The 16424-nt window shown below is 52.7% G+C and overlaps 1 protein-coding gene across 1 annotated transcript in view; it reads left to right on the plus strand.

The window, feature by feature from the left end:
- LOC128266866 (uncharacterized) overlaps nt 1-16424 on the plus strand; it is a 48095-nt gene that overhangs the window by 11776 nt on the left and 19895 nt on the right. Inside the window, exon 2 of the mRNA XM_053003656.1 lies at nt 12998-13110. Within this exon, the coding sequence (XP_052859616.1) occupies nt 12998-13110 (113 nt within the window). The remainder of the gene's footprint in view (nt 1-12997; nt 13111-16424) is intronic.

Here is a 16424-nt window from a genome sequence, read left to right on the forward strand (position 1 = left end):
TAGGTTCATCCATCGCTTGGGAATCAACCAGAAAAAAAATTCAAACCTAAATTAACAATAGTTAAGAAAGAATATACTGTTATTAGAGATAAATAATAGTATATAAAAAAGACGAATGTTTCTATAATACAAAAGAAAAAAAAATTACTCTGGGCGCGTTTCCGTTTTTCCGCCTTTTTTGACCGACCGCCGTTTATTGTTGTGCAGAATTTTCACTGTTTTTCCGCCTAGTGGTGTGTGGTAGCGTCGTCGTGCGTTGTGTTGTGTAGTCCCCCGGCCGCAGCACTTCCGGTGGTTAAGGCGCCCGTGAAAAGCGGCGTTGGATTTCCCGGAGACCGGAATTGATACACTCTGAAAACGCGCGCGCAACGGGCGGCTGAATTTTGGGAATTTGTTTTTATCCTCGACGCGCGTGCGTGCGCCCTTGTGTGCGTGTGTGTGTGTGTGTGTGTGTGGTTGGGTATTACGGTGTACGTGTGCAACCGCGCACGCCGAGGTGGTGAAAGTGAATTCCGCGTGAAAGTCGTTCGAGAGGAGCAAAAAAATCAAAAGGAAAAACAAAACGCGGGCTTCCGGAAGAGTTCCCTTCCGTTGTTCCGTGTCGTGCCGTGTGTGTGCCGCTCCGAAGAATTGTCCACCCCGACACACACGTTGGTGTGTGAAAAGAAAATGGTGGCCGCTATGGCATCGTCGGTGCCGCCGGAGAAGCAATATTTTCGGGTTCAGCTTCGTCGCAGCTTCTTCGCCGGCGGCGGCGGCGGCGAAGTGCTAATGAATTGTCATCATCACCAGCACCATCGTACCCCGGATTAATATTACATGACGCATAAAGAAGAGGTACTGCCAGCAAGCCAGCAACAACCACGACGACGACGACGAATGCAAATAGCGACGGCGGCAATGGTGTATTTGGCCGCCATTGTGCCGCGCGCTCTGCGGCGCAGAAAAAAGAAAGTCGGCGCCGCCGCCGGCTGGATCCGGCCCGGGATATCAGAGGTGGACTATCGGAACCTCCCGTGTCCCGTGTTACTTCCGGTATTCCCGGCGGCCCTCTCATCAACCTCCTTGTGCGTGTGTGTGTGCCGTTTAATTGCGCCGTGCGCTTGAGTTTTTCCAATTCCTCGAGACACACCGAAACCGAACCCGAAACTTCAAGCAATAAAACTCGTGCGTGAGCACGGGGGGAGGCAGGCGACGGGCCGGACCGGGCCAAAAGAAAAGCGCATCCGTCGGTGGCGACGACGACGACGACGAAGAGTCGAAGGCCGATAAGAAAAAGAGGTGCGTACGACGTCGCGGGGCCATGCGTGCGGCGCAGCGCAGGAGAGAGCGAGAGACACCGCGCGTCGTCGTGTGCGTGCGTGCGCGTGTGTGTGCTTCTTGTGGACACAGACAGTGGTTGCGGCGCTTGGATAATACCCGAAAAAAATTCTGTGTCTTCGCGAGAGAAGTCGCCTCAAATCGCTCTCTTTTTCTCACTCACTCTCGGTCTATGTCGCGTGTAAAGGAGGTGAGTTTTCCTAGTTCCCGGTGAGGGGTGTTGGGGGTTTTATCACACATTTTATTACATACTCTCCACGGCGCGCCCGTTGCGCTTATCGCGCGCAAGAAGATGAGATGTCGAAAGAGATTTTTTAACCGGCGACGGCGTACCTATTTTGTTCTTTTTGCTCCATTTGTAACCCGTGAGTGAGCGAGTGAGAAAGAGTGTCAAATAGTCTTGTCTCGAGAGCGAGTGAGAAAGAGTGTCAAATAGTCTCGTCTCGAGAGTGAGTGAGAGTGAGTGCAATCGACGACGGCGAGAGCGAGCGATGTTTACGAATCGGACCGCATTGCTTACTTTCATCTCGCATTACTTACTTTCATAGTAAAAATAGCTCTCCCATTGCTTACCTTTCCTTACTTTCATACGAAATATGGCTCCGGAAACTTACCGGTTGACATCCATCCGGCGAAAGAGAGCACACACTCTATCTCTCTCTCGCTCTCGCTGATAATGAGCCTTTTTCGGCTCACCATTGGGTGTGTTGGTAAAAGAAGTAGAAAACACCGCAAGGCGACCAAGCATCCGCGAAAGAATGTTATTTTTCGGACCTCTCTCTCTTGCGCTCCCTCTCACCATATGTGTGCGTGAGATGAGTGTCGTCGCTGCTGCTGCGCAGTCGCACGCGCGAGAGAGAGAGTTCCATGCTTTTTCACTCCGCCGCGAAGGAAGATTAAATTACGTTTCGCTTCGAGCGCTCGCACACACACACACACACGCAGCGGACTCTCGATGGCCGTGTGTCGCAGCACAGCGTTGTGTGGACTTCGAGCTCCTCGTGCGCGCCAACCGGAGGAAGAAGAGCAGCAAAAGCGAGACGAGACGGAGTAAAAAGAAGTTCTACGACGGGGCGATCTACTACGCCAACCGAAGCGTGTGTGTGGCCGGCCACTGGAGGAGAGACGAGGAAGGATGGAATCTTGGGCTCTTCACCCGTTCTGTCTCTCTCACTCACTCTTTCTCTGCTAGTTCTCCCGTTGCGCTTCTTCCCACAAAAGTGCCTTTCCTTGGCTCGCACGCGGTGGTCGGTACATCCGGCGGAGTGGTGCGTGTGGCCCTTCTCACCGCGCGCCCCTCGTCCCTTCGTTTTGTGCGTGTCTCTCTCTCTCTCGTACCTGGCAGCGAAGGAAGCCACCGGTTCGTTGGAAAGGAAGACGACGTGAAGAAGTTGGCGCGGCGCGGTGGCAATCCAACGGAAGAAGCGGCGTGCTGAACCATGGGGAGAGAATGAAAGTTGTGGCCCCGCGCAACCGCCCCCCGGGAAAAGACGACGACGACGACGGTTCTGGAAGTCTCTCGCTCGCTCGCTCTACGGCGCGCGGAGTTCTACGAGACGCGCATCATATTAGAACACACGAAAATGGTTCGCTTGTCGTCGCCGTCTAGTTAGGGGATCCTCCGAAGGCCCCGGACTCTGCGCTTTTAAAGTTCACAAATTCCGTTTCCTTGAGAGGGTTAATTTGTGAGGTTCTTCAGAAGAAGTTCCTGTTTTGCTTGTTAAATGAGAGAATTGCTTTTGAACAATTTTGAAACTAAGGCGAAAAGGGTTCCAGAATTGAAAATATGGCCCCGAACACAAGGCTCCAGCCTTCCACGAAAGTAATTTATTTTTCACCGGAAAATAATACCGGAAGCGACCGGAAGCCCCATCACGACGACGACGGTGATGACGGATTTTTTTTGGTCATCATCCCCTCGTTGGAATTTTGTTTCTTCCTGGCTGATGGCTTCCTTCCTGGTTGCGTCGTGTCCTTGCTTCTCTTGTGGTGATCCAGGCAGGCCTTTTTTTCGTTTGTGTTTCTCTTTCTTGGAAGGCGACGACGCAAGAAAAATGCTCATTCCCTAACGCGTCCGCTTCTTTCCTGTGTGTGTGTTGCGGTGTGTGTGTCGAGTTTATTCCAAGAATGCTTCGCGGTCCGTCCCGCCGCCGTCACTAGTGCTTCTTCTTCTAACGGCAACTTCGTGTGCGCACACACACACGCACGCAACGACGCGTCGCGCACTGTGGAAGAGAGAATGGTTGGAAGTGTGTTGGTCCACTCGGCAGCCATTTTGTGTTATCTTCTTCGGCTCCGTCGCGGATGCGTGAGTTGCGGTGCGAGAGCGAGAGAGACAAAGCGGCGCGACGCGTCGCGGCTCTCAGCCCGAGCGAAAGGGGAAACGTCACTCGAGAGAGCCCGTGGGCACTCGCGGCTTTTTTCGGTCGCGCTCTCTCTCGCTCACTCGTTCGTAACGGTTCTCCCCCCGTTTTTTTTTGCTTCTTGTCGATTAAAAAGCGCGTTGAGGAGCCCCCCCGGGAAAGGATATCGAAAGGAGCGTTTATTTGGCGATAGTTTTCGATTTGAAAAAATGAAGAACCCAAATGCGCTCAGAGCGAACACTTAAATCGTTAATTTTTTAATCTGTTTTCGAGCTTAAAGAGCAATCGGCGGCAAGCATCCTGTGAAAGGATATCTGGCTATCAACACACACTCACACACGAAAGAGAGAGAGAGAAAGAGAGTAAAAAAGGATACGCGCGTTCCGCTGGACTCTTCGAACGGACATGTTAAATTAAATTTAGTGCAGCACACCGATAAGTTTGATAACTTTCAAGGAACTAACATAAAAATTTGTCTCTGAAACCTCTTCATCGTAAGGATCATCCTTTTGTGCGCTTCGCAGGACCGGACCACCCCATTACAAAATGCACACAACAATTCGATCGAGCCTTTTCGTTTCTTTCGCGCTCTCTCTCACTCGCGGCCTCGGACGGCCACCGATGTGCCGACGGAGAAAGTAGCGTGGGAAAGAAACGCCCCAGTCTAAGGTATTTTCCTTCCCACCGCCGTGCGCACTTTCTTCCAGCGTCTCTTCTTGATCGCTCTGTTGCCCTGTCTTTCGTTGCGTCCCCTGTGTTGTCTGCTCCCTCTTTCTTTCTCTCGGGTGTTGATTCTCGTTGGGAATGTTCGATCTGCTTTGGTGCTTTGGATCAACACGTTTTTGAGATCACATTTTTTGAAAAATGTCCACAAATTCTCTAATACGCCGTTCACGATTGTTGCATTTCCTCTTTGACGCGATAACGCGATCGGTGGTTGTCCAACATTGTTTTTACCATTTTCGTGACGTTTGGTGAATATTCGAGAAACTGTTGCGCCTCCCCGGACGACAATAAACTACGGACGTCCATTAATGTAAATGGCGCTCTGTCCCGCGGTTGTGTGGTGCTCCTCAAAAATCGGACAACAAGATCGCTTGTTGTTGATCGCTCACACACACACCCGAGTCAGACGAAACAAATTATCTCTTACGTCGGGACGTTCCGTCCCGAGGCGGCGATATGTCAAACACATATGGATGGCGTCATTTCCGTGGTTCGCGCGCCTGTGTGTTTGTGTTCCCATCATCACACACTACTAACAAAGAATCAGCTTCTATTTGTCTCCCATCGTTCGAAGAAGGAGAAGATGAAAAAAAGGCGCACTCCCCAGACTTGAAAATGAATGAAACAACGCGTCTGGCGCGCGGGGTTCGGTCGGGGAGGTCAAAGGAATCTAACGGAGCATCAACCCACCCCAAGAACGAAAAAAAGCAACCGTCGACTGCTTGCGATAGAGGGCCCACAAAGGATGGCGGCTCGCCATTCATGATGCTGTGAGGCCGTAAAAAATGACCACCAAATTCCGCATCATCCACACATCCCGCGACCGACCACCCATTGATGATCGCGCGCGCAACACACACTCTCTGCGTTCCCTATCGCTGCGCCGCGAAAGAGCTATCAGCCGGGTTTTTTGGTCAAGCAGTGGCCTGAAGCCGTCGCCGTCTCGCGCCCGGTCACTGCTTTATCCCCCCTTGGCCTGTCTGAGGCCACAGGAACAATATTTTGTCGTCGGTCGCATGCGATACTCTGCCCTCGACCCTTGGACCGCCCTCTTGGGTGTGTGTGTGTGGCCCAGTTTCCCGCTCTCTAGTAATCATCGGTCGTCCCTGCGTTTGTGATCATCATCCCCATCCGGTGTGTGGCCGTGGTGTGTGTCACACTTGTGTGCCCACTAAACGATCCTCTTCAGCGCGCGCGTTTCTTTTGGCAGCATTTTATTCTAAACGGTGTTTTTGTTTCTTATCAATGTTCACCGAGGGACACACGCCGCATTTGTTGCTTTCCTTGCGTGTCGTGGCCGTGAGCTTATCGTTTCGAGCACTCGCCGTGGGTCATGATGTTTTTTATGGTGCGCGTCGAGCAGGATTTTTTCCCCATTTTTTTGTTTTATTTAGCGACCCCATTTTGAGGTCCTTTGTGTTATCGTCGTGCAAATGTTGTCGGTGGTCTATGTTGTGAGAATACAACATCCCAATTTTTATCTAATCAAAACATAAATTCATTCAAACGGTCGACCACCCCCGAGAGGAGGAAGAGGCGGATCCAGGGAAAACCTTCGAAAATGGCACGCAAAACATGATGTGATGTGAAAAACATAAACACGCCGCACAGGCGACCGCGCAGAATAGAAAAGAGAAGGACCTCTGGCAGAAAAAAGGAGAACCTAATGATGATGATGACGATGATGAGGGGTGTCCACGCTAAGATCTGTTTGGGGATCAAGCTAATGATTAGAGAAACCTAATACTCTGCTGCGTGTGAGAACCGCGAACAAATCGCGAATCCTGCGCCGCCACGCTTGCGCCTTGGAAGGAGCTCCTTAATGGCGCAAGGAATCAGGGCAGATATTGGAACAGATTTGTGTTTTATGGTGTATGTTGCTCTCTTTCACCGATCTGTGGCACACAAAGTTTGCACCAAACGGAGTGCAGTTTCGAATGAGGATCGATGAAGATCGCGAAGCACCAATGTGCCGATCACACTGGGGGATGTGAAATGATGGTCAAAATCAAAAACAACTTCATGATCACCCAACGGGCCGGCCCTTTTGATGAGTGGAGGCCGAGAGATCGCCAAGAACTAGTCGCAAAGAATGTAGAAACACCGACACACGCATACGTGGGACCCACGAAAGATCCCGGCCACAACATCATGATTCGAAAGCGCGCGACGAGCGAACGAAGAACGCGGAACGCCGCCGCGGCAAAGAAATTAAAAGGCGTCAAGTTGTGGCCATTTTCGAACGATATGCTGCTCGGTCGGTCGTTGGGGCCCCCAGCATACCAGCGGGGGGGCCACGGAGAGCGAAAGAGATCGCGAGAGGCACACGAGAGAGAGAGAGACCGAGAGCTGGAGCTCTGGGCGTCATCGTCGTCGGTTCGCCGCCGCTTTTTTTTATCAATGGATTTAAAGTTTCATTCATTAACGATTCCACGCTGCGATCACGACTCTCCGAATGTTGTTATTCGTTGCCTTTTCTTGTTCCTTTTTTTTTTTTTTTTGGGGATCGGTTTATTGTTGCTCTTTTCTCGTGTTTCGCTCCTCTTTTTTTTGTTGCTGGTCGCTTTCGGTGCTCAATTCTCTGCCGCGCGCGCCAGCCATCCTTTCTTTTTTTATGTGGCCGCACCGACGACCCCCTGTCTCTCTATCCTTTTATTATGTTCTGTTGTTCTGTTTTATATTGCAGTTTGTTGTTCGTTTCTGTGTTCGGCTTTTCGAACCTCTTTTTATCAGCCGCGTGTCGCCGCGTTGTAGTAATTATTTTCTGTTTCTCGTTTCCTTTCCAGGTATGCGTCGTTCGTGTCCATTGTCCGAAACACATTTATGTTTGGCCGTAAGTTTTTGGCGCAGGGATGTGATGATGATGGGTGGCGCCTTTTGGGGGTGTCCTTCTGCCCCATTGGGTTCATAGGAAAGGGGAGGATAGTTCACGAGCGTTTCCGTGCTGTGTGATGTGCATCATCATCATCACCGCCGCTCATCGTCAGCGCACTTCTCGACGTGTCATGATTATCCATGGCGTGGCCGTGCCCGTGTGTGTGTGGTGCTAAAAGAGGTCAAACGAATTCCAGCGGGCGCCCTCTCGCGCTCACTCGCACATCACACGCTCTCTCTCGCTCGCTCTCTTCCGCGTGGCTCGGCTGGCGTCCAGGTATATCCGTGGGAAAAGTCAACAAAATCACATTAAAAACGTGGATGAGACGAACGGGGAAAAAATGTGCCCCTCGTCTCGCCGTCACCGCCGCCACCCAGCGGTTGCCGCCCAGCCACGGCCACGGCCGACAGTGGGCTCGTCTCGATACAGTTTCATGTTGGATGGAATGCTGCTATGCTTTTTTACCTTTTGGGACCCTGAAAACCTCCAAAAAAAAAAACTCATCGTAACCTGTTTCGATCCCGCGGGGGAAGAAGGACAATCAACAAGTGGCCGCCACGCCACCCCATTTTATTCAAAACTTCCGATCGATAACAGACACAACATCGCGAGATAAAGTATGTTGTAAAAAATCAAACTGGAGTTACGGAATATATGGCCCGAGCCCGATCGAGAGGTGGTGGATTCGATAGAACCTAGACCGTCTCTCTCTCTCTCACCAGCAACCCACCACCACCCAGGGGGCCGCGCGTACGTGCTTTCCGCCGGCTTCCAGAGGGCATCGTACCCGAAAACCCAAACTCCATTCCTCGCGCTCGGCGGGCTGGCTTCGCAGTCAGCCAGCCAGCCACTAACCATTGGTGGTGGTGTGTGTCTGTGTGTGTGTGTGGTGTGTAATGTGAGTAAACTGTGTGGTGTGTGCATTTGCTCCACTCCATGCTCTGTGTGCAGCAGCATATATGAGAGGGGAGAGAGGTGCTGGTAGGACAGACAGAAAGACAGACAGACGGACACAAAAAGGGTGGCGTACGAAACAGGCAGAGAGGGAGAGAGGTGGTGGGCACGGAGAGGGGACGCGTCCCCATAAACGCGCCAGCCGCCAGCCAAACGGGGTCCTCCGTCGTCCATCGTTGTGGAATGTGTTGGCTCCCAAAAGGGCCCCCAGAATATCAGGTATCAGGCCGCACGAAAGAGTGCGAGAAAGAGAGAGCGAGAGAGAGCGAGCTGTTGGTGGTGCGTTTTTTATGTTTTGTTGCTCTCTTTCCTGTGCCGCATAACCAATCATCAACTTCCCGCGTTCCCGCGGCGACGAGTGCAACAACACGGCCGGCGCATCATCGTTCTTTTTAATACGCGTTCGGTTGCCCCGCCAGAGAGAGAGAGAGAGCACGAAACAGAACGAGTGAAATGGAACTATTTAAATTGGAAACCAGAAAATGACGATTAATGAATTGATCCACAGAGCAGCCCACCAACCGTCTTGTGAGCTGCTGTTCTCACCACACGTGACAAGCAATCTCACCACTACCGCCGTGTGGTGAGTAAAGTAGCTCACTGTTTGTGTGGTGAGTGCGCCGCGCGATGCTTTTATCAGTGATCGGGAGCGATCTCCCCGGTGGGGGTCTGTTGCCGGAAAACCGTATGCCGATGGGTCGGAGGGCTGGGGGCGGCCCCAAACAACATTCCAAGATGGTGGAATCCCGATAAGCCTCGGTCAAGCATAATCCCGTCGAGTGAGCGAGAAATGTCGCTCCATTGCGCCGCGCGCGCGCCAAATTAATGCTGCTAAAAGCATAATATATAAAGGCTCCTTTTCTTCGCCACGCGGCCGGGGGCCCCCCCCCCCCGATCTTCCCGATAGATCCCGGGGTGTGGTGGCCGCGAATTCCTTCGGGAGCCGCGCGCGATCAATCGCGCGCCCTCTCGAGAGAGTTGTGGAATGCCACCGCGACGCCGCGATGTCAATGACCGCCACCGACAACCCCCCATGACGTAGTAGAGGGGGAGCACTGGCTGGCCCCCGTGCCGCCTTGTTATGGGCAGCGGTGGAGCCTTCGATCGAGAGCCTCCTCCGCGCGCGCGCTCTCGAGGCTGTGTGGTGGAGTCTCCCCAGCAGGAGAGAAAGGACGTTTGCGCGCTGAGAGTGGTGAAGAAAGAATGTCCCAAATTCCTTTCCCACACACACACACACACACCGACCGACCGATTCCTCGATCCACGCTGATCAAAGAAATGAGATAGTGAGTGGCGGCGGCGTCGTTTTGGTGGTTCTTAGTTTTGCTCGCTCTGTTTCGACGGCGGCGCTTTCCACGGTCGTCGTGGCGGCAAACAACAACAACAAACCAAACCAGTTCTCAGGATGGTGGACGCCGAGGAGGAGCAAAAGAGGAGAGCCTGATAATCGGCCGGGAATGGAATATGGTGGAGAACACCAGAAGAGAGAACCCAGAAAAGACGCGATCGCGCGCGTGATCAGAAGAAAAAGGATCTGAGCGTCGGTGGCGGCGGCCAAAGGACCATGATGAAGGAGGCAAATAAATAAAACATACGAAAGTATGGCCGGGCGGGGAGAGACCGAGAGGGACGAGAAAATGGGCGAAAGACGCAACGACGAACCAAAAAACGGGGTGAAGAGAAGAAAAAACTCGTTACACCGCGTTCCATTCTGTCTGTCAATTTTTCTTCGCGCGCACGATCGCGATCACGAGACGGGTGGGGTGAGGGGGGAGGGAGAATGAAAGGAGAACGCGGGGCAGTAGTCTCTATGTTGTTCAGTGCCGTTTGATTTTCCTTCGCACGCGCGGTCCTGCGGGGAGAGACTTCCTTAACTCACCCGACCCCTCCACAGACACACACACAGAGCCACGCAGCCATTGGAACCCATTCACCCTTCATCGCCGTCGCCGACTGGCCGCCCACCATAGCCCACCTCACTTCGGAATGTCGCTGCGCTGCGGTGCGCGTCTTAAAAGGTCTCTCTCTTGAATGGCCCTTGTTTTGTGGCCGCTTCTTCGGAAGCTTTTCTCGCGAGTGCGAGAGGGAGACAGACAGAGCGAGACACACACACACGCTTGTTTGTGATGTGGCCCTCTTGGGCGGTTCGTGGTCCTTCTTTTGGACGCCACCACCGGCGAGCAATGAGCTGCGGTTGTGAAGCGCCATCTAACGGTCGGTGGAAGCAACTATTCTTCGGCTGTTTATACGCTTAGATGCAGCGCTTGGGAAGCGCCTCGCGCCGCGCCGCGGGATGACACAAACGATGCTGATCATACCTATCAAATAATTAAAGGACAAAAAAAGGACGATTTTTTTGGGTTTCAAATAAGGCTCCAAATTCAAGCTCGCTGCGGCCAATGACGAGGCATCCGATCGAGAGACTTTCAAATACATTTCCAGTTTTCGCGCGTCCGGATGGATGGTATTTGTGCCACCTAACGGCGGCCTCTGGAATGCCAACACGCCGCCCCTGGCCCCCTGGTCTTCTGGTGTTCTGACCTCCTCTTGGTGGCTACCGGGAATCGAAAAAGAGTGCCCCACACCAACGAAGAGCGAGAGAAAGCAAAACAACATTTCTTGTGAAAGCAGAGTGCAGCGAAATGAAGCCAAAAGGAGAAAGAGTGAGAGAGAGAACTAAGAAAATGGAAGAGAAGCGAATACCAAACCTGACCGCGCCGGTTGATGATGACTTGACCGGTGGCCGCCGCCGCCGCCGCCGCGTCCGTGGCGACGACGACGGAGACGACAGCCGCCGCTTCCAGGGATCGCGGCCGAGGTGTTGGGTGGCTGACGGTGGTGGTGGTATGCCAATAAAACACTTGCCACATTCCACAGGGGGCGTGAGTGCGCGCGGCGAGCGAGCGAGTTTTTACAGTTAGCTTTTTATGCATATTTAACAACAATATTGAGCCTCTCCAGTTCCCTCCCAGGATGGGGTGGGTTTGGGAGTGCGGGCGCGCGCGCCCTGGTCCTTGCCAGCGCCGCTCTCCGCTCCAGTCGAAAGAGAGAAGATCCATTGGTCAGATGAATTTATTTCCCCCGGTGGTCCATTTCGAGTTTTCGAACAGCAGAGCGGAGTGTGTGAGGCCACGAGGGCCGCGAGGGCCGTCCACCGCCACCGCCAGCCAGCCAGACTCGCTCGGAACGCCGCCGCCGCCGTCGTCGTCGGTGGCTCGGTTGTTGGTTTGCGCGAGCGCGCACCAGTGTCTCCTTAATGTTTATGTTTCTTTTCGGTTCTTTTGCTGTCCAGCGCCGCCGCGACTCTGGCTAGCTGGCTGGCGGGCTGATGTTTGTTTTCATGGGCTCAGGCTGAACCCGGCAAGCCTTTTGGGCCCCCGGGGCCGGAGGTGAGAGTAGCGCGCGCGCGCATTGTTGATGAAAGTTTCGCAAATTTCTTCCGCATTTTATTGCTCGATTTTGCTCGCTTTTTCGCATCAACAACAACAATGTTGCTGCTACAGAGTCATGAGCCCGCGGAGCAAGATTGTGTAGCGTGTGGCCTGGTGGTGAGGGGTCTTAAGGGGGGCAGCCCAGAGGGCGCGCACTGCACGATAAATGATTACTTTCATTGGCCCCGCTACTATATTAATTGCTCAATTTTTGGACGCGCCGCGCCCCACAATGTTGCCGCCCGAGAGTCAAATTCTAATTACCGAACGCAACTGGGGAGGGTTTCTTCGTATAGTGCCAGTAAAATGTTGACGTGAACCGAACCGTAAAACTTGGAATATTAGGAATCCTTGACTTAACTGATCATGGTTGACTTCTTTGGGTGATCGATCGATCGATCGATCAGATCTGTGGCATCGAAATTGTCAGAAGCTATTTGAAAAATATAAAAAGAGGCATTTTACCAATTTTATTGTGTACTCTATTTATTCCCCATATTCATAACCCGGAATCATCTCACCATTCTCAACAAAACGCGCGCTGATTTGATCGATAACTAGATGGTTAGTAAGCGGCGTATTATTGTTGGCAAAACCTATATTATTTTATTCTTGTATTCCTCTGGTCTGATATACCTCAGGTTTCCTCAGGGTTTTGACCAATTGTTATTATTTTTCCTACTGATATCAGTACATCCCTGCGTTCTGACTGTCGTCGACTGTATGCTGATGTCTGAAGCCTGACCTGAAGCTATTTTTACCAATTGATAACTCTTCTGACTGTATTAGGAACATTTCTTTTCAGGAACATTTACGATCCTTTTCGATTCGCGAAATTCTTTTCGTTTAAAAACTGTCCAACGCTTTCCTTTTCGATTGAGGCTATTCAGAGTCACCTTGAGACGGCCAGCTCGGTTGACTGGTGGGATCCAGCCTAACACCTTGCCATGTCCGTTATCTGTTACTTAATGGGCCTTTTTCTAACTGCTCTTATTGAGACTTCTTGTTCTAACCTACGTTATCTTGCCCGCACCTGAGCTGGTTATAAGAAGGCGTCCCCTAGTATTGGTCCACTACAAAACATTGCCAGCGCATGCAGAAGCGTCTCTTTTATATCAATCTTTAACATGCCCATCCAGAGAACGCTACCCATTACTTCACTATCTGAGTTTCGTATCTAGCTTTAAACTTTTCTTTTGTGCAACTATTGTCAGCTAGGCCGCTTGACGCCGTTTACTGGATCAAAAAACTTTTTTACTGTACTGCAGAATGTCCACAACCCCACAGGAGCTCCTTCTAACAATCGCGTATTATTTTCCATTTTACAGAGATTGCTACCCGCGGGTTCTGGAGCACATCATCAGCACACAGTCGCCGCAGGTGCTGTGCCGGGACTACAAGGAGATCCTCGGCACCCTCGACGTCTTCTCCACCGATCCAGGTAAGGCACACTGCTTTCTTCGCATCCTTCGCTGCCTGCCGCTCGGAAGAGCATCTTTCTCTATCTCTCGAGAAACGTATTGTAATTGTGGCCAGTGGCCGGGATGATCGCCTTTTTTCGGCTGCTTTCATCACGACGATGGCGGCGGCGGCGGCGGATGTTGTTGTTTTGCTGCTGCTGTTGCTGTTACTGGTGGCCACACACTCACACATACCCCGGGGTAGTTCACTGACCCCTTTACACAGTCACCAGTGCCGCGCCCGTGTGTGTGTGTGGAACACACTCCGAATGCAACGTGTTCCGTGCCGTCGGCCAGCCAAGTCAGTGTGTGGTTGGGTTTTTTGCGTCAGTTTGCGCATTTTTTCGCATTCTTTCGATGCAATTCTTCGTTCGCTCTCTCTCTCTCTCTCTCTCCCTCTTTCCCTCTCTTTCGCGTTGTGTTTTCCTCATTTTGTTTTGATGCCGTTTGCGCGTTTCCTTCAAGAAACAGAGGGGAGCTTGATTGTAAAATTGTTTTTCTCCTCTTTTTTGTTTCTTGAAGCATAATTCTGCCTCACGGAGTGACCAAAGAGGGACAGAGCGAGAGAAAGAAAGAGAGCAGTGTTGGGTTGGGAGTGTGCTCGTAATAAGAAAAAAGCGAAACAAAAAATGTTGTCCACAAATTACACGTGCAAACCGCGAAAGGGGAGAGCAGCCGCCCGCCAAAACGAAGCATAAACAACAAACGGGGACGACCCGCATCGCGGCGCCCCCCTTTGTCCTGGTCCTGGTTGTTACTGCGTGTTGTTATTGTGGCGCGCTATGTTTTGTTATGGCCCTTTTTTGTTTCTTGTGGAGCCCGCTCCAAAATTGCCAATTCCGCGCCCTTTCGACGCGGCGAGTTCTTCGCCGCCGCCGCAAATAAGTGTCTTCTGTCTTCTCTGATAATGTTGTGGTGGCCACCGCGGCCGCCGTTCCGGCGGTTTATTTATTCCTTTTCCAGTTCAGCGAGAGCCCCATTATCAGGCCCCCGGTGGTCCGGGCTGGGGTCCGCACCGTAGTGGTGGAGTAGAGCGCAACGAAAACCGCGCAAAATGCGTCGTAAACAAGTACAAAACTCCACACTCTTGCGGAACACTCTTGCGTGGCAGGAACGAAGAAGGAACGAAGAGCAATCTTTTGGCCACGGTCACGGTGTGTGTGTGGTTATGCTTTTTGCGTTTCAATGTTTATGTTTTTTTCCATCTCTCCAGAGCCAGAGAGCGAACGAACGAACGGTGATCTTGTACGCGGTGATCGTTGGCGTTGGGGATCTTTCTTGGTTTTCGGGTGTTTGGTGGCGCTTTTCTGCTACTTTCTTCCCACCGTTGTTTTGGGTCAATGACTGCGTCGCACCGCGATCCGGGGGAAGATGTGGTCTCCCTCTCGAATGGCGCACCAAAATGGCTGTGGCGCCCTACGCGAGAGGAGATCATGCACTCCGAGGTCGAGGTTCTTTCTCACAAGTCTACCATACAGACGATCGCGATTTTGCATCGAGGACGGAGTAGATCGCATTAAAAGTAATGAAAAAAAGGCGACTACTCCGTCTTTTTATGTGTCCCTTTCGTGGTCGCCCCTCATGTGTTGGCTGACTTTCTTTTTTTCTTTCTGGTTGTGGCGTCCTCTCGCCGAATCTCGACTTTAATTTTCTCCGAACCCCAAAATAGATCCCTCCTCTCGAGAGAGCGAGGGAGAGCGGGATGGTGGAAAACCATTCTCCACGCGGGACGATATGGCATCGGGCGGAAGTCGATCCAATCAGGCGCGCGCGCGCGTGCCTCTCAGGTCGGGTCGGATGCATCTGCGTCCCGACCCGACCCGACCGTCTCGTCTTCTTCTCGTGTCTGATCCTCGATCGGGAGCGGGAAAAAAGACAAACAAACCCGGCCAGTCTGGCTGGCTGGCGGCCTTCGTTTGCTGCCGAAAGAGAAGAGACCCCCAGCGAGCATCATCTCGTCGTCGTAATAGCCCCCCCGGGCCCAAGGAGTCGGCACGCACCACCCCAGCACAAGACACCGGAATGAGTTTTCCGAAGATAGAGAAAGAGAGAGATGGAGTGGAGTGCATTGCGTCTCCCTAGCCCTTCGGCGCGCGCAGGGCACCACCACCGTTTGTGAGGTTCTATTTTGGGAAAAGTCGGGAAAGCAGAAAAGGGAACTGCTTGGCGCGCGCTGCGCGCCCCGCTGCGCTTTTCCGGATGCGCCGCACGCTTCGGAAAAGTCGGCGCGCGCGGCCTGATCTTGACTGATCACAGCGCGCCGTGCGATCCGCAGTTGGCGGTCCGGCGGCGTCGTTCCTCAGACAGAAAACGGGAGATTCTAGGGGAGGCTACTCCCCGACCCCGCCACCAACCATCGGCGGCGGCCAACTTCCTGTGACTGATCACCGCGTGACGTCGCCGCACGCTGCTGCTGCCGACTCCGACATCCGGTCCAGCCGAGCCGAGGCGGTGGGGTGCTCTAAAGATAGCCTTCCTCCGGAGGCCATACTTTTTCGATAGGTTGTGCGTGCGTGTCTCTTCACACCACCACGTCCACAGGAGGCGCGCACACCCCACTGGGACTGTTTGGAATGCGGCTTCAAAAAGAAACCGACGGCGGCAGCAGAGCCGAGTCTGGGCTGAGGAACATCTTTAAATATCTGATTTCGGTGTAATGGCCAATCCCCGGCGCGTGCGGTCCGGTCTCTCTGATAATTGATAAAGGACATCCCGGTCCCAACGCTCTTCCCGTCGTTATCGGATTCGATTCCGGCGTGTGGTGTCCGTCGAAGAAGTACTAATCCGTCGAGTGAAGCTGACAGACTGCAGCAGAAGCGCAAGCCGGATGTGCTGCGTTGGGCACGAGGAAGGACCCATCGTGTCGATTGTCTGTGTGTGTGTGTGGGTCCTAAAAATAGACCGGCCCTTCTACCGGCGGGGGCCCCTGAACGCGGAAACGGCGCGGTAATCGCGGTACGGTACGCGGGGTGGTGGTCCCCTTAACTGAATTACGGGCCAACGAACGGACGGACGTGTACCATAAATATAAGTGGCCATCAGCACACAAAACAGCACACAGGATGCACAAGCGGTGGAGGGGAACGGTTTGGGGAACGACGAGAAGTGTTCGAAGTTGTCAAGAGATCGGGGTTTGTAAACGGATCGCTCTAAACTGGCTCGCGGTTTGTTATCAACTCAGGAACCACCGGTCCGTCAATCGGATTGGCAGAGGATTTGTTTGGAGCTCCGGAAAAAGAAGCGACCGAGTTCCGGTTGCCCCTCCCCGCCGGATGATGACGCAAAACTATGCTGT

The sequence above is a fragment of the Anopheles cruzii genome, chromosome 2, assembly GCF_943734635.1.
Source record: "Anopheles cruzii chromosome 2, idAnoCruzAS_RS32_06, whole genome shotgun sequence".
NCBI lineage: Eukaryota > Metazoa > Arthropoda > Insecta > Diptera > Culicidae > Anopheles > Anopheles cruzii.